Source organism: Grampus griseus (genome assembly GCF_964374135.1).
Source record: "Grampus griseus genome assembly, chromosome: 2".
NCBI classification, from domain to species: Eukaryota; Metazoa; Chordata; class Mammalia; order Artiodactyla; family Delphinidae; genus Grampus; species Grampus griseus.
This window is the reverse complement of record NC_139018.1, coordinates 59,958,006-59,977,299: the sequence shown is the minus strand read 5'-3', so window position 1 is coordinate 59,977,299 and position 19,294 is coordinate 59,958,006. Positions and strand designations below refer to the sequence as shown.

At 37.1% G+C, this 19,294-nt stretch overlaps 1 protein-coding gene across 1 annotated transcript in view; it reads right to left on the bottom strand.

The window, feature by feature from the left end:
• SEC23A (SEC23 homolog A, COPII coat complex component) overlaps window positions 1–19,294 on the bottom strand; it is a 65,317-nt gene that overhangs the window by 13,783 nt on the left and 32,240 nt on the right. The window contains exons 14-16 of the mRNA XM_082647736.1: window positions 11,340–11,493; window positions 4,762–4,839; window positions 2,193–2,354 (exon numbers count right to left, since the gene is read on the bottom strand). Coding sequence (XP_082503862.1) covers window positions 2,193–2,354; window positions 4,762–4,839; window positions 11,340–11,493 — 394 coding nt within the window. The remainder of the gene's footprint in view (window positions 1–2,192; window positions 2,355–4,761; window positions 4,840–11,339; window positions 11,494–19,294) is intronic.

Here is a 19,294-nt window from a genome sequence, read left to right as displayed (position 1 = left end):
GAGTCTAACTGATGGTGGCACCACTGAGTGAGAGGGGAAAAGCTTGGGAAAGAACAAATTTGGAGATGGAAAAATAGTACTGAATATGAAATAGAAGGAAGTGGCCTGAACTTGGGTATCACATGCACAAAGATGGTAATTAAAGCTATATGGTGAGACTGCACCACTTAGAGAAAGGGAAGCTAGAGAAGAAGTCAGAGATTGAGCCCGGAGCACGCCAAAACTTAGAGGTCGGAAAGGGAGAAACCAGCAGGGAGAGACTGAGAAGGAATAGGCAGTGAGGAGGAGGAAAACCAGTAGGTGTTGTAGGTGTCAGAGAAGCCTAGAGCAAAAGGTTTTCAAGGAAAATCCTCAAGGTAAATATTGTTGAGAGTTCCGGCAAGATGAAGGCTTTGGTGACCTTCATAAGAGTTGTTTCAGTATAATTTTGGGACAAGAGGAGTTCCCTGGTGGCCTAGTGGTTAGCATCCTGAACTTTCACTGCTGTGGCCTGGGTTCAATCCCTGGTCAGGAAACTGAGATACCGCAAGCTGCACGGCGCGGCCAAATAAAAAAAATTAAAAAATTAGGGACAAGACTCTGACTAATATAGGTTGAGAAGAGAATGTGACATGGGAACATATAGACAAGTAACTTTCTGCATTTAGCTGTGACTGGGACCAGAGAAATGTGGTGGCAATTAGAGAAAATGTGAAGTCCAGGGGCTTTTTGTTTAACACAAGCGCTATTAAGGTTTCTATGTTAATGAGAATGATCCTGATGAGAGAAAGTGATGATGCAGAAGAGAAAGAGGATAACTTCAAAAGCAAAGTCTTAAGAAAGGAAGCTAATGGGATTCACGGATTAAACAGAGAGTTTGAAATTTGATAGGAGTAGGCAGTGGGATTCCAACTTTCTTCTAAACAGTTTTCTACATTTTCCAGATGTCTACAACTTACATATACTACTATGATGATAAGAAAACAAGTTACTTCTAAAACTTTTTTCCTGATTCAAAGAACTACAAAACCAAACATAGACCAACATATTAAAAATGCATTTTCTAGAAAAGTAGAAACTATGACAAATTACTTTAAAAATTATAGTAACAAAATACAACATTTTAAGGGACTTCCCTGGTGGCGCAGTGGTTAAGAATCCACCTGCCAATGCAGGGGACATAGGCTCAAGCCCTGGTCCGGGAAGATCCCACATGCCCTGGAACAACTAAGCCCATGCGCCACAACTACTGAGCCTGTGTTCTAGAGCCCATGAGCCACAACTACTAAGTTTGTGTGCCACAACTATTGAAGCTCAGGCGCCTAGAGCCCGTGCTCGGCAACAAGAGAAGCCACCGCAATGAGAAGCCCGTGCACCACAACGAAAAGTAGCCCCCGCTCGCCACAACTAGAGAAAGCCTGGGTGCAGCAACAAAGACCCAACGCAGCCAAAAACAAATAAATAAAAAATTAATTAATTAATTTAAAAAAATACAACATTTTACCCACTATTTTTTACAAAACAGTGAATAAAGGCATCATTAGAGATCATTAATCAGTAGATATTATAAATATTCTCTTTATAATAACCTTTCCTAAAGTATTATTTTCATACTTTTAAGTAGTGTAACAGATAATTTTAACCTTAGAACGGAAAAACTCTTTATTTAATAATAGGTTAAAATAAGTGTGACAGTTTTCTAAGAAGGCAAAATGGATGATTTTATCACTTTTTTAAGTATATCTTTATAATCAACTGTATCTTTTGTTCCAAAAAGACTATAGGAGAATGAGACTATATTAAAACAAGAAGTTCTGTTTAGACAGAATGCACTAATTGTCAGACACTAAACTCTGGAATACAGTTTCTAGAATCATCACTACCTCTAGACATTGTTAAAGACATAAGAATAATCATGAGCCCTATAGGATTTAATCAACTAAACGACTAGACAAAATGATCTTTAAAAAGTCTCTTCTACCTCATTGTTGTTTTATTTTTTAATGATTTCCTAATATAGCCTAGCATTGTATATAGCATATAGTAAGCACTCATAAATATTTTTAAGTGAATATATGAATAACTTAGGATAACTACACTTGAATTAAATTCTTGTATTTAATAACTATATTTAAAGAAAAACCTAGTTGTTTTATTTTTTTAATAGCACACATCACAGTAACAAAACCAATTTCTTTTTCTGTCCCTCTTACCTCTGGTGGTCCACTAAAAGAATATGCATACAGAATAGGCTGAATCATGATTAGAGACTGGGTCAAATCTTGACGCATAAAATGGTGACGATAATATGAACTCTCGTCAGGACTATTGTTAAACACTTGCAAGAAAGGAGATCTTCTTAAATGAAACATAAACTATAAGATAAAACATGTGAGATAGCTTTTACTGATTTTAATATTACAACAGAAGTTTACTACTACAAAAGCATTTGATTACAACCATTAACACAATAAAACAACACCTTACAATAAGAACATTCTAAATTGTATTTCTCAGAAAGAATCTTACTCATGATATTTATCAGTTACTTAAAAATATAATTCAACAACAACTTAAACATTAAAGAAAAAAAGATGACTCAAAAGGAAAACAAGAATAGGGACAAAAACCCCTCGCTCAGATCTAAGTTATTAGAGACTGATGCTAGGTGATGCATTAGCAGCAACCTTTGTTTTTATTCTTCATCTCTCTGTCCACATCTCTGAGTCTTTTTATTTCTATTCATTACCACCACCAAAAGACTCTAAGAGACTCTAAGAGTTTAAAAAAAAAGGACATATATACCCACTTATTTCTTAATATTTAAGGTCTCCTTTATCCTTAAGAAACATTCTCTAGACTTTGTTTCATAATTTCTTTCTCCTTTCATTTTCTCCCCTTCTACCTACTCCTCATGTGAAAGACATCAAAAAGGGGGTGAATTAGGCCTGAATGAAGGACAGCTACACTGTCCTTTGACACCAGGGGTCTTTGATATAATCAATAGGATCAGCTCCAAAATACTCCCATTTGTCTTTTAGTTACTTCTCTCAACTTCCTTCAGCCCTCAGGTCTCAAGTGCCTACATGCTGCCCTGCCTGGGACTCATTCCACAGCTCTCTCCCAACACATGCCACTCATTGAAATTCTTATTCCTGTTCCTTTTTTCAGTGATCCATAATTCATGGAGAGGCTCTCTCATCCCTTACCACTTCAATCATTCTTGTTTACTTACAAAAATGTATAATTGGTAAATCTGGGGGTAAATATTTTATAAATGAAGACCTCCCTTAGATTTAGTTTATGTCACCTTTTAGAAGATCATAAGGCTTTGAAAACCCAAAGAAAAAAGCACTTCTGGGTCCTCTGGCTCTCTACTTTCAATGTGAGGAAAAGATGGGATGCCCAGATCTCTTGGAAGATCCAAAAGCCCACACAGAAGGCTTGGAGAGGGAGAGAAGAGAAAGTAAGGGAAGTGTGGAGAATTTAGTCAAATACTTAGACTAATGCCCTCAATTCCCTTTCCTATTAGTTTCTCTATGAAGATGAGGCCTGAGAATTCCCAAAACACAAAGGGTTGCCTCCCTTAAGACAATAGACCCTGCCTTTTCCTAGCTCCCCAAAACCTCAACCAGAGATTTAGGAAAGTCTCCCCCTATAAACATGGAGCTTCTAGATTACAGATTACTAAAAGATTTTCAAAAAATAAGTATAGCTCTTATACTTCAACTTAATAAAGTTGAAGCTTTGAACAAATTTTTTGTGAGCAAAAATTTGAATTTCCACATCTCAATATTAATCATCCTTCCAGACTGAGCTAAAACAAAACACTACCTCTTCTATAAAGATATATCAGGGCTTCCCTGGTGGAGCAGTGATTGAGAGTCCGCCTGCCGATGCAGTGGACACGGGTTCGTGCCCCGGTCCGGGAAGATCCCACATGCTGCGGAGCGGCTGGGCCCGTGAGCCTGCGCGTCCGGAGCCTGTGCTCCGCAACGGGAGAGGCCACAACAGTGAGAAGCCCGCGTACCGCCAAAAAAAAAACAAAGATATATCAAATCATCCATTTGGAAGGATTCTTTAAAGTTTTCTTTAAATGTTATATATCTCTCATAGTATTTCTCACTTTCTTTTCTGTGTTATTTATGTATATTTCATATCTCACCCTTCAGAATGAAAGCTCCTTGAAAGTGGGATCCATGTCAGCCATCTCTATTCTCCTAAATTCCTTGCACATAGTATATACTCAGTTGAATAAATATTATCTCTATTACTCATCATATAAACAACCTAGACTTTTAAAAATATCTATCGAAATAACACATAGACTCCACTACCCAAGTGGAAAAGGTTCTGTAAGATAAATCAAATTAGCTTCTTTTCTATTTATCTGGGATGTCCCCATAAAGTTGTTCTCAGGCAATGAGACCATGCTATAAGACTAGCTGATTTGTAAAATTACTTCCTTTTGGTACTACTGTAATTAGTTAGATCCCTTATATCAGATGGAAAGCTAATCTGCTTCACACCTAATTCTACTCCACAGTAGGGTTCCAGTGTAAATTTCTACTCAACACAAATAAATGCTATCTGCAAGGCCATCATAAAAATACTACATACTTTTCACTAGCTATTCAAGCATAATACTAATTTCTTAACTATCTCAAAACTTAAAACCTAGCCAAAAGAATGACCCTATAAAATGAGTCATAAAAGACAACAGGAAAAGTGAAACCCAATGCTCCTGTCAACACTAAGAACACGGACCTTTTATCTACTTACCTGTGGATAAAGGGAGAAAGTTTCTGAAAATCTGAAGGAACTTGGATCATCTTTGTGATACTCTCCAAATTTCTGACACTAAATAAAATAAAACATGTTAGTAATATATTCCCTGGCACAGAGCTAAAACTTTGTCTATTTTTTTTTTTTCATACTCTATTTTTTTGAATGTTTGTCACTTTTAATTCAGGAACTATGAACAAACATAAACAATTCTGTTTAAAAAAAGAATTTCCAAATCTGTTCTGTATGATAACACACAAAATTGCCTGGGACACAAATTAAAGAGAGCAAATATGTCCCATCAGCTGCATACTCTATTTTTAAAGTTATTACTCTTTAGGAGGCAAGATACTTGATATAGGATAAAACTGGAATATTTACTTATAGACTTACCAAGAGAATGATTACAACCAAAGACATAAACTTGAATTTTGGAAACAAATAATACATTGCTCCAATGCAAAACAACTCATCTTAAAATGTTTGAATTTTTTTAACTAAGTGTCTCTGATAGCAAATAAAGAGCTCTTGGATGATGGCCAGAAGAGCTCAACAGGCACCCCCTAAGACTCTACTTAAAAAAGACAATAGTCTACTGACAGAAAGATGCACTATCAAAATACCATAGTGGCTCCAAAGGCAAATTGATGGTATAAAATTGGGTACACTAGAAAAAAGACCAAAAAGAAAGAACTGTTGAAGAAAATCAAGATCAACAGGTAAACCGGTAAAGAAGAAATGCAAAGGCAGAAAGTGGAAGGAAATCAAGGAGACACATACTCTAGCAACAGAGAAGTAAACCCTCTATGATAATGTGACAAAAGGCATCTAAATAACTGAGATAATCCACATGAGAAAGTGCTTAGCACAATGACTGACACTAAGCACTCAATAAATGTTAGCTTCCTCTCGTTCTTGAGCAAAGTCTCTGACCTGAAAAGTTTTTATAGTACTTATGTAACTGGTCTACTTCCTGGCAACGTTTATCGGTACTTGAATATGATCAAGGGCAAAAACAATAAGCAAAAAATAACAAAAGGTTCACTGTTGCAAGTAGTACAGGACTTTTACAGCCTAAAATGTTCAACTAAATAATTTATGTAGTTATCTGTGCCTTAAAGAGCACATACGAAGGCCTAATTGGTTTGATCACATTTTTTGGCTTCCAGGAAAAATCATTTCAGAACCACAGTTATCCAAAGGATAGAAAAGCTATAGTTGTAGCACTAATCCTCAGAAAATAGATCTTGGTATGTGGGAATAAGAATGTTTCTGTCTTCAAAGCCCCCTAATAACACTTCACTGACGAAACTTACAGAGTTGGATAATAATCTTCACTGTCCAGTATGAAAGCCACTAGCTATGATCCAATTTAAATTAATTAAATTGTATTAAAATCCAGTTCCTCAGTTGCACTAGCCATATTTCAAGTGCTCAAGAGCCACATGTGGGTAGTAGTTCCATAATGGACAGTGCCGAACACAGAACATTTCCACCACTGTAGAAAGTTCTCTTGGACAGTGCTGATCTAGAATATAAAAATACACTTGAGATCTAGAATATCAAACACATTGAAAAGATTTTGTGGAAAAGCCAACATGTCACACATTATCTGATTTGATTATAAATAAGATTGGTAACTTTTTCATGTTTATTCGTCACTTGCATTCCTTCTTTTGCTAATTCCTTGCTCATCACCTTTGCTCATCTTTTGCCCAAATACTACTGATTTGTAACAGCTCTTGTACATGAAAATTTTCACATTCTGTCATACATATGACAAATGTTGGCATGAAATTCTGCTAATAGTATTTTTACCACACAGACTTTTGTTTCATTTTAATGCAATAAAATCTTTTAATATTTTTATTTAATGGTTCCTGATTTTACCTTTCATGTATAAAATCCTTCTGCATCCAGAGGCTAAACACATATTAACCTATTTTTTGATAAATATCATCTATACTCTACCAAAGACAACAATATAAATTTTGTATAATATACACATACATAAATTTCTAATCTTTGGGTTACTTCTTAAAATTTTTTTGAACACTTATCAAATGCCCCAGCATTAGTTACTGGAATCATGAGGAGTAGTCCTTATTTACAACCCAAACAAAACACTAATAAAAATGAGCAAAAAGATTGAAGCATAAAGGAGGTATATCAAAGATCCACCGTTTGAGTTATTTAGAAGTAATAAGACTGGGCAGATAAAGCATCAGTAATACAATTTTCTTGAGGAAAATAACAACACTTGCAAGAAGTTTAGTCATGTCTTCAATTCAGCAATTAGTTATGCATAAAGCCATCCACATAAATGGGCCCAAAGGGTCACAGCATAACCTCTATAAGAAAATGGTAGGGCTTCCCTGGTGGCGCAGTGGTTGAGAGTCTGCCTGCTGATGCAGCGGACACGGGTTCGTGCCCCGGTCCGGGAAGACCCCACATGCCGCGAGTGGCTAGGCCCGTGAGCCATGGCCACTGAGCCTGCACGTCTGGAGCCTGTGCTCCGCAATGGGAGAGGCCGCAACAGTGAGAGGCCCACATACCGCAAAAAAAAAAAAAAAAGAAAATGGTAATGACAAAAGTGGTCCTCCTTAAAAACAGCACAACTGAAGTGCCTGGTCCCACTGGTATAGCAAGAAGAAAACCTAGCTGTGATAAAATTTGCAAGGAAAGCCCCAAGAGTCTTAAACAAGAGAGATTTCCTAGGAATGAAATTTCCTGAGAAATGATTTCCTGAGAGATGAACTGTTTATCCATCGTAGCTAGCAGCACAGCTGAAGGGAGTAGTTAGTGGGTAAACCAAAGGTCAAAGATGAAAAAAATCAAATAGTAATTTTAAGTTATACGAAGATGTCATTCAGTAGAAAAGGTCAGAAGCCAAAAAGGTAAGGAAGGAACAGATCCATGAAGCCAGACACAAGATGGACCCAAACAAGAGTCTGAGAATGGAAGCAGCATATATCATGTGTTATACCGATATCTTAAGTGATTCTGACCAAGGAGAATGAAAGCTTATATTAAAGCTGTCAGAAGCAAATGTGGTACCAGCACCAATCTGGCCATATGATGCTCATTAGCTACAAAATAGTTTTTAAAAAGATGTTTATTTCTGTTTTTTTTTCTTCTATTTTATCTATTTTAATTGAGGTATAGTAGTTTTACAATGTTGTGTTAGTTTCTGCTGTACAACAAAGTGAATCAGCTATATGTATACATATATCCCCTCCCTCTTAGATCTCCCTCCCACGCTGCTGCCATCCCACCCATCTAGGTCACCACAGAGCACCGAGCTGAGCTCCCCGCGCTATACAGCAGGTTCCCACTAGCTTATTTTTAATTAAAATGACTCTTAGTCATCAAGAAAAAAAGAAAACAGTTATATTCACTATACCAAATTGAGGCAAGAAGTTTGTTAGCATAATTTCACAGGTTTTTCATTAGGAAAAAAATTAGAAAAGTGTAGTACCTAAGAGTTATTAATCCTTTCTCTGTTCGTGTTGCTATCATTGTTATAGTTGAAAATTCAGCAATAGGGAATCAGTACAAAAAATGAGGTTAGGGATTTCCCTAGTGGCACAGTGGTTAGGAATCTGCCTGCCAATGCAGGGGACATGGGTTCGATCTCTGGTCTGGGAAGTTCCCACATGCCATGGAGCAACTAAGCCTGTGCACAACTACTGAGCCTGCGCTCTAGAGCCCGAGAGGCCACAACTACTGAGCCCACGAGCTGCAACTACTGAAGCCCACGCACTCTAGAGCCCATGCTACGCAATGAGAGAAGCCACCACAATGAGAAGCTTGCGCCCCACCACGAAGAGTAGCCCCTGCTCTCCGCAACTAGAGAAAGCCCACGCCCAGCAACAAAGATCCAACACAGCCAAAAATAAATAAAATTTTAAAAAATTAAAAAATGAGGCTACATTATGTTAGCTACTTAGAATAGCTTCTATAACTAAGGTTCATCTGTCATCACCTGAAACTTCACTTCAATTGTACACTAATTTGATTCAACCAATTAAAGAAAAGAATGTAAAAACCATATTCCCACCACTTTTACCATATATTAGTCACTAGGGTTTCTATAAGAAACTGTGATCTTTTTAAAAATTATTTTTTGAACTTTGCACACCATATGATGCCAGCCACAGTGATGCAGTTTCCAGGTTATCCTGTTAGCAGTTTCATTGCAGATCTTTTAGTCTCACGTGGCAGTAGGACTATATTCATTTGGATAACTCCATTCTCAGTTTTTGACACAAGACAAGGGGCGGGTCATGGATAATTGATGAAAGCTGTTTTGCAAAGAAAGCACAGCAATAGTCTGATGATATCAGCCTTTCCCTCTGAAACTACCTCCACCAATCCCCTCTTACACACAGTTGCCAGCTGACTCATGGAACAGACAAGCTATACTGCTGTGACAGACGAGCAGAGTATAATTTTCATTATGTCATGACTCGCCTGTCCTCTACCCTCAACTTGCTGCTGTTGTAAACGGTGCAAACTGCAGGATATGTAGCTTAGAATTGAATTATATTGTGAGATTTTTATCATTTTGTACTTTTTGCAACTGTCTCATTCAGTTATTTACAAGACCAAGTCTATGTTATATTTTATTAGCATTTGTGTTTTACAGGCATGTCAAACAATATGGCAATTTTTGAAGCTGAGGTGTGAGAAGAGAAAGATTCTAGACAGAAGCCTACAGAGAATTCCGAAGAATTACAATCTTCTGAGTCATTTCACTAAACCCATACAACAGAACACAGAAAAAGTCCATCTTCACACTGAAAGCTACTTACCAGTGGGTTTTATGTGGGGCTGATAAGCCAAGTTGTACTATCCAATTTTGTGTCATGTCATAACCTACAAATGTAGTACTAGCTCCAGCAAAATGGAAAAAGTACTTTACTACAAATCATAACCATTTGACAAATAAAGGTGCTGATCACTTCAAACAGCTTTTAGACTCTCAAAACAATAAAGCGTTTGTTAAAACAAAGTCACAATCAGTGAAAAGGCTCAGGAAGCAAGATACTTCAGAGCAAAATTTATTATCTAGAAAAGGAAAAGTCATATAGTTGATGAGTGCTAACAATGACATGTAAAATTACAGTAAGTAAAATGCTAGGACAAGATGAAGTCTGAGAAACTGAAAAGGTTCCATCTTAAAACAATATAACAAGTGGATGCATTCATGACATGTTACATGATGCTGAAGAGTTTTGTGTAAATTAGCTGAAAAATAACAGCTTCTCTATTCAGGTTGATGAGTCAACGGATTTCACCAATGTCATGTCAAGTTGCTAAATAATAGTGAAATTCAAGAGAACTTTTCTGCTGCCCTAAATAAGCAAAGGTCAAAAATATATTTAATGTTTTGATCCTCTTATATGGAAACAAAAGTCCACCTTGGAGGAACTATGTTGACATTTGTACTGACGGTGTCCAATCAGTGGTTGACTCCAAGAGAGATTTTATGCCTATTGTTAAAAAAAGACAGGCTGATGTCGTCATAAGACTGCTTTATTCACAAAGAGGTGCTAGTGTAAAAACACCCTCAGAAATGAAAGAATAAAAGCTCTGGATGATGCTACAAAAAATGACTAACTTTATTAAACAAAGACTAGTTCCCTCGATAATGTTTTAAAAACTGTGTGAAAATCTAGACAAAGGGCACAAAAACCTCCTGCTACAAACAGAAATTTGATAGCTTAACAGAGAGAGTTCTCAACAGGCTGTTTGAGCTGAAGGGTGAACTGAAGAGGTACTTTCAAGGAAATTATAGGCCAGAATTTGCTGAGTGAAAATGAAGCATTAAGAACAGAACTTGGGACTTCCCTGGTGGCACAGTGCATAAGACTCTGAGCTCCCAATGCAGGGGGCCTGGGTTCAATCCCTGGTCAGGAAATGAGATCCCACATGCATGCCACAACTAAGAAGCCCGCGTGCTGCAACTAAGACCTGGTGCAACCAAATAAATAAATATTTAAAAAAAAAAAAAAGAAAGAACAGAACTTAGCATTCTAGGTCATAGTGAAAGTAATGGGCTCCTGACATGTTAAAAGCTCAAGTAAATCATCAGTATCAATAACTTTATTAACATACACTTTGGTAATCTAGATCTAGATAAAAAAGACTTGCCTATATTTTTATATGTTAATGTGTATAATTTTTATACCCTAATTAATTTCTCTTAAAATTTCCATTAAAATGAAAATAGAAAATTTAAACCACAGCAATGAAGGAAAATATGCAAAAAAGGAGTAAAAACAGATATAGTAATTTAGGATTAAATTGGGAATTAATTTCATATCAGCCCCCCAAAATAATAACAATAATAGGTTACATAATTGTCACTCTTTTATTTTAAGGAAAAAAGGCATTTTCATTTACTGGAAGAGATAAATTAACTCTGCTATTCATTAATATGCCTTTCTCAGCAACTTTATTAGGAGTCCCTTATACAGACTTTCAGTTACACTGTCAAGTACCATGAAAGAAAATAATTGACTACAAATAAATGCGTACAGATTTAGAACAGTATGATGTTTACTTCTTACCAGTCGAATGAGCTGTCTGTCTAGCCATCTAAGCACATCTGGACCTTCTTCTGTTTCTGCTCTATATATTGCCAGTCGAGCCATAAGAATGGCAGCTGCCTCCTGGTCAAAAGATGCAGCAATGTTTTGGATTTGAGTTTGAGCATCTGCCCAGCTAAAGACAAGAAGAAGAAAGCAAGAAGTGCTGCTAAATTATTATATTCATGATATCATAGTTGGCTGTCACACAGATTTAAATTTAAAACATACAGAAAATTACTTCAATATTTCAAAATTCCAACATTACCTAGAAAAATTAGCTTTAAAAAAAATCACTAGTAGTAGTTTCAGTATAGTACTCACTGTTTTTCAGAAAAATATATCCAAACCTAATAAAATTCTCTAAAATAACTGTAAATGTCGATTTCCAAACATATTCATTAAAACATTAAGATTTTTACATGTAAAAATGTGTGTGCATATGCACATAGATATACAAGTTGGTATATCAGACTTTAAAAATTCACTTCTTCAATTTTATAAAAGCAAAAATATGGAAATAGAAAAATAAAGTTTTCTCCCAGACTAAGTAATTGTCATTTACTAAACTGGAAAATGAATAAACTATCAGAATATTTTCTCATTGGTCTTTAGTTCAATTATTAGTGATAAAAATTAAATAATTAATATTATTATTTTTACATCTTCATTGGAGTATAATTGCTTTACAATGGTGTGTTAGTTTCTGCTTTATAACAAAGTGAATCAGTTATACATATACATATATCCCCATATCTCTTCCCTCTTGTGTCTCCCTACCTCCCACCCTCCCTATCCCACCCCTCTAGGTGGTCACAAAGCACCGAGCTGATCTCCCTGTGCTATGCAGCTGGTTCCCACTAGCTATCTATTTTAAGTTTGGTAGTGTATATATGTCCATGCCACTCTCTCACTTTGTCACAGCTTACCCTTCCCCCTCCCCACATCCTCAAGTCCATTCTCTAGTAGGTCTGTGTCTTTATTCCTGTCTTACCTCTAGGTTCTTCATGACATTTTTTTTCCTTAGATTCCACATACATGTGTTAGCATACGATATTTTTCTTTCTCTTTCTGACTTACTTCACTGTGTATGACAGACTCTAGGTCCATCCACCTCACTACAAATAACTCCATTTCGTTTCTTTTTATGGCTGAGTAATATTCCATTGTATATATGTGCCACATCTTCTTTATCCATTCATCTGATGATGGACAATTAGGTTGTTTCCATCTCCTGGCAACTGTAAATAGAGCTGCAATGAACATTTTGGTACATGACCCTTTTTGCATTATGGTTTTCTCAGGTTATATGCCCAGTAGTGGGATTGCTGGGTCATATGGTAGTTCTATTTGTAGTTTTTGAAGGAACCTCCATACTGTTCTCCATAGTGGCTGTACCAATTCACATTCCCACCAGCAGTGCAAGAGTGTTCCCTTTTCTCCACACCCTCTCCAGCATTTATTGTTTCTACATTTTTTGATGATGGCCATTCTGACCAGTATGAGATGATATCTCATTGTAGTTTTGATTTGCATTTCTCTAATGATTAATGATGTTGAGCATTCTTTCATGTGTTTGTTGGCAGTCTGTATATCTTCTTTGGAGAAATGTCTATTTAGGTCTTCTGCCCATTTTTGGATTGGGTTGTTTGTTTTTTTGTTATTGAGCTGCATGAGCTGCTTGTAAATTTTGGAGATTATTCCTTTGTCAGTTGCTTCATTTGCAAATATTTTCTCCCATTCTGAGGGTTGTCTTTTGGTCTTGTTTATGGTTTCCTTTGGTGTGCAAAAGCTTTTAAGCTTCATTAGGTCCCATTTGTTTATTTTTGCTTTTATTTCCATTTCTCTAGGAGATGGGTCGAAAAGGATCTTGCTGTGATTTATGTCATAGATGTTCTGCCTATGTTTTCCTCTAAGAGTTTGATAGTTTCTGGCCTTACATTTAGGTCTTTAATGCATTTTGAGCTTATTTTTGTGTATGGTGTTAGGGAGTGTTCTAATCTCAAACTTTTACATGTAGCTGTCCAGTTTTCCCAGCACCACTTATTGAAGAGGCTGTCCTTTCTCCACTGTACATTCCTGCCTCCCTTATCAAAGATAAGGTGACCATATGTGCGTGGGTTTATCTCTGGGCTTTCTATCCTGTTCCATTGATCTATCTTTCTGTTTTTGTGCCATTACCACACTGTCTCGATTACTGTACCTTTGTAGTATAGTCTAAAGTCACGCAGCCTGATTCCTCCAGCTCCGTTTTTCGTTCTCAAGATTGCTTTGGCTATTCAGGATCTTTTGCGTTTCCATACAAATTGTGAAATTTTTTGTTCTAGTTCTGTGAAAAATGCCAGTGGTAGTTTGATAGGGATTGCATTGAATCTGTAGATTGCTTTGGGTAGTAGAGTCATTTTCACAATGTTGTTTCTTCCAATCCAAGAACATGGTATATCTCTCCATCTATTTGTATCATCTTTAATTTCTTTCATCAGTGTCTTATAATTTTCTGCATACAGGTCTTTTGTCTCCTTAGGTAGGTTTATTCCTAGATATTTTATTGTTTTGTTGCAATGGTAAATGGGAATGTTTTCTTGATTTCACTTTCAGATTTTTCATCATTAGTGTATAGGAATGCCAGAGATTTCTGTGCATTAATTTTGTATCCTGCTACTTTACCAAATTCATTGATTAGCTCTAGTAGTTTTCTGGTAGCATGTTTAGGATTCTCTATCTATAGTATCATGTCATCTGCAAACAGAGGCAGCTTTATTTCTTCTTTTCCAATTTGGATTCCTTTTATTTCCTTTTCTTCTCTGATTGCTGTGGCTAAAACTTCCAAAACTATGTTGAATAAGAGTGGTGAGAGTGGGCAACCTTGTCTTGTTCCTGATCATAGTGGAAATGCTTTCAGTTTTTCACCATTGAGAATGATGTTTGCTGTGGCTTTGTCATATATGGCCTTTATTATGTTGAGGAAAGTTCTCTCTATGCCTACTTTCTGCAGGGTTTTTATCATAAATGGGTGTTGAATTTTGTCAAAAGCTTTCTCTGCATCTATTGAGATGACCATATGGTTTTTCTCCTTCAATTTGTTAATATGGTGTATCACGTTGATTGATTTGCATATATTGAAGAATCCTTGCATTCCTGGCATAAACCCCACTTGATCATGGTGTACGATCCTTTTAATGTGCTGTTGGATTCTGTTTGCTAGTATTTTGTTGAGGATTTTTGCATCTATTTTCATCAGTGATATTGTCCTGTAGTTTTCTTTCTTTGTGACATCCTTGTCTGGTTTTGGTATCAGGGTGATGGTGGCCTCGTAGAATGAGTTTGGGAGTGTTCCTCCCTCTGCTATATTTTGGAAGAGTTTGAGAAGGATAGGTGTTAGCTCTTCTCTAAATGTTTGATAGAATTCCCCTGTGAAGCTATCTGGTCCTGGGCTTTTGTTTGTTGGAAGAGTTTTAATCACAGTTTCAATTTCAGTGCTTGTGATTGGTCTGTTCATATTTTCTATTTCTTCCTGATTCAGTCTTGGCAGGTTGTGCATTTCTTAGAATTTGTCCATTTCTTCCAGATTGTCCATATTATTGGCATAGAGTTGCTTGTAGTAATCTCTCATGATCTTTTGTATTTCTGCAGTGTCAGTTGTTACTCTTCCTTTTTCATTTCTAATTCTATTGATTTGAGTCTTCTCCCTTTTTTTCTTGATGAGTCTGCCTAATGGTTTATCAATTTTGTTTATCTTCTCAAAGAACCAGCTTTTAGTTTTATTGATCTTTACTATCGTTTCCTTCATTTCTTTTTCATTTATTTCTGATCTGATTTTTATGATTTCTTTCCTTCTGCTAACTTTGGGTTTTTTTTGTTCTTCTTTCTCTAATTGCTTTAGGTGCAAGGTTAGGTTGTTTATTTGAGATGTTTCCTATTTCTTAAGGTAGGATTGTATTGCTATAAAGTTCCCTCTTAGAACTGCTTTTGCTGCATCCCATAGGTTTTGGGTCGTCGTGTCTCCATTGTCATTTGTTTCTAGGTATTTTTTGATTTCCTCTTTGATTTCTTCAGTGATCAGTTCGTTATTAAGTAGTGTATTGTTTAGCCTCCATGTGTTTGTATTTTTTACAGATCTTTTCCTGTAATTAATATCTAGTCTCATAGCGTTGTGGTCGGAAAAGATACTTGATACAATCTCAATTTTCTTAAATTTACCAAGGCTTGATTTGTGACCCAAGATATGATCTATCCTGGAGAATGTTCCATGAGCACTTGAGAAAAATGTGTATTCTGTTGTTTTTGGATGGAATGTCCTATAAATATCAATTAAGTCCATCTGGTTTAACGTATCATTTAAAGCTTGTGTTTCCTTATTTATTTTCATATTGTATGATCTGTCCATTGGTGAAAGTGGGGTGTTAAAGTCCCCTACTATGACTGTGTTACTGTCGATTTCCCCTTTTATGGCTGTTAGTATTTGCCTTATGTATTGAGGTGCTCCTATGTTGAGTGCATAAATATTTACAGTTGTTATATCTTCTTCTTGGATCGATCCCTTGATCATTATGTAGTGTCCTTCTTTGTCTCTTCTAATAGTCTTTATTTTAAAGTCTATTTTGTCTGATAGGAGAATTGCTACTCCAGCTTTCTTTTGGTTTCCATTTGCATGGAATATCTTTTTCCATCCCCTCACTTTCAGTCTGTATGTGTCTCTAGGTCTGAAAAGGTCTCCTGTAGACAGCAAATATGTGGGTATTGCTTTTGTATCCATTCAACCAATCTGTGTCTTTTGGTGGGAGCATTTAGTCCATTTACATTTAGGGTAATTATTGATATGTATGTTTCTATTCCCATTTTCTTAATTGTTTTGGGTTTGTTATTGTAGGTCTTTTCCTTCTCTTGTGTTTCTTGCCGAAAGAAGTTCCTTTAGCATTTGTTGTAAAGCTGGTTTGGTGGTGCTGAACTCTCTCAGCTTTTGCTTGTCTGTAAAGGTTTTAATTTCTCCATCAAATCTGAATGAGATCCTTGCTGGGTAGAGTAATCTTGGTTGCAGGTTTTTCTCCTTCATCACTTTCAGTATGTCCTGCCACTCCCTTCTGGCTTGCAGAGTTTCTGCTGAAAGATCAGCTCTTAACCTTATGGGGATTCCCTTGTGTGTTATTTGTTGTTTTTCCGTTGCTGCTTTTAATATGTTTTCTTTGTATTCAATTTTTGACCGTTTGATTAATATGTGTCTTGGCGTGTTTCTCCTTGGATTTATCCTGTATGGGACTCTCTGTGCTTCCTGGACTTGATTAACTAGTTCGTTTCCCATATTAGGGAAGTTTTCAACTATAATCTCTTCAAATATTTTCTCAGTCCCTTTCTTTTTCTCTTCTTCTTCTGGAACCCTGATAATTCGAATGTTGGTGCATTTAATGTTGTCCCAGAGGTCTCTGAGACTGTCCTCAGTTCTTTTCATTCTTTTTTCTTTATTCTGCTCTGCAGTAGTTATTTCCACTATTTTATCTTCCAGGTCACTTATCTGTTCTTCTGCCTCAGTTATTCTGCTATTGATCCCTTCTAGAGTATTTTTAATTTCATTTATTGTATTGTTCATCATTGCTTGTTTCATCTTTAGCTCTTCTAGGTCCTTGTTAAATGTTTCTTGCATTTTCTCTATTCTATTTCCAAGATTTTGGATCATGTTTACTATCATTATTCTGAATTCTTTTTCAGGTAGACTGCCTATTTCCTCTTCATTTGTTAGGTCTGGTGGGTTTTTATCTTGCTCCTTCATCTGCTGTGTGTTTTTCTGTCTTCTCATTTTGCTTATCTTACTGTGTTTGGGGTCTCCTTTTTGCAAGCTGCACGTTCATAGTTCCCATTGTTTTTGGTGTCTGTTCCCAGTGGCTAAAGTTGTTTCAGTGGGTTGTGTAGCTTCCTACACAGGCTTCCTCGTGGAGGGGACTAGTGCCTGTGTTCTGGTGGATAAGGCTGGATCTTGTCTTTTTGGTGGGCAGGTTCACGTCTGGTGGTGTGTTTTGGGGTGTCTGTGACTTTAGACCGCCTCTCTGCTAATGGGTGGGGTTGTGTTCCTGTCTTGCTAGTTGTTTGGCATAGGGTGTCCACCACCGTAGCTTGCTGGTCATTGAGTGAAGCTGGGTGTTGGTGTTGAGATGGAGATCTCTGGGAGATTTTCACCGTTTGATATTACGTGGAGCTGGGAGGTCTCTTGTGGACCAGTGTTCTGAAGTTGGCTCTCCCACCTCAGAGGCACAGCACTGACTCCCGGCTGCAGCACAAAGAGCCTTTCATCTTTTGGGACATCAGAGGTCTTCTGCCAGCGTTCAGTACATGTTCTGTAGGAGTTGTTCCCCATGTAGATGTATTTCTGATGCATCTGTGGGGAGGAAGGTGATCTCCATGTCTTACTCTTCCGCCCATAATTAAAATTATTATGTATTCTTTTCTCTCCACATTAACACACTAAAACCAATCAAAAATTAATGAATAAAAATTTTAGTCTAAGGGATAAATTTGAAATTACGTACGAAATAACAGTAATTTATTAAATTTACATGTTCTATAAATCTAATCCAAACTGATCCTGGGTAGACCCAGCAATAACTTTTGTTTGTTTGTTTAACATTTCACAGAGTTTTGTAATACTTCAGCTGATCTTAGTTCTGAAGTACCTCACTTTAAGCAATTCTGGCAATAGTTACAGACTTTGTGAAAAGCTGAACCCCTTTTACATGACTCAAAGATGTAAGACGTGATCCCAAGAAAATCCTGGCAGCAACGTTCAAAATTCTTCTCCTTTCTTCCTCTATTTTTAATTTTTTTCAAATAGACGAAAAATTTTAAAATATTTTCCAGCTGACTGATACCCACGAATTATCTCAGTCTAACGAAATACCAAGAGGCAGAAAAGAATGAGAATAAATAAAGGAATAAAAGCTGCTAATTATTTTTTTAAAAGATACACCATGCAAAGCACAATATATATATATATATATATATTTTTTTTTTTGGCTGCACTGGGTCTGCATTGCGGCACGCAGGCTTCTCTAGTTGTGGCACATGGGCTCCAGAACACATAGGCTCTGTAGTTTGCACATGCGGGCTCTCTAGTTGAGGCATGCGAGCTCAGTAGTTGCAGTGCATGAGCTTAGTTGCCCCACAGCATGTGGGATCTTGGTTCCCCGACCAGGGGTTGAACTAGCATCCCCTGCATTGGAAGGTGGATTCTTAACCACTGGACCACCATGGAAGTCCCAAAAGCTGGTAGTTTCAAAAGTTATTTTTAGTGCAATTTGAACACTTAGTGATTATACTAATAGTTTAGTTTATCTTTTTATTTTTTTCAATTTTTTTTGGCTGCATCGGGTCTTAGGTGTGGCACATGGGCTCTTCGTTGAGGCATGCAGCATCTTCCGTTGCCGCACACAGGCTGTTCATTGTGGTGCACGGGCTTCTCTCTAGTTGTGCCGTACGGGTTTTCTCTCTCTAGTTGTGGCGTGCAGGCTTCACAGCACGTGGGCTCTGTAGTTTGCAGCACACGGGCTCTCTAATTGAGGCGCACGAGCTCAGTAGTTGTGGCACGTGGGCTTAGTTGCCCAGAGGCATGTGGACCTTAGTTCCCTAACCAGGGATTGAACCTGCGTCCCCTGCATTGGAAGGCAGATTCTTTATCACTGGACCACCAGGGAAGTCCCTATTTTTTAATTTAAAAATATCACAGAGCTAAAAATAAAGCTGGGTTTTGTTTGTTTATTTTGGTCACGCTGCATGGCTTTTGGGATCTTAGTTCCCCAACCAGGGATTGAACCCGGGCCCATGGCAGTGAAAGTGCTGAGGCCTAACCACTGGACCACCAGGGAATTCCCAAAAACAAAATTGTTTTAAAGTGGTATTTTCCCAACTTGTATGACCATGGTGTTCACTTGCTTCAAACTGAAACATACAGG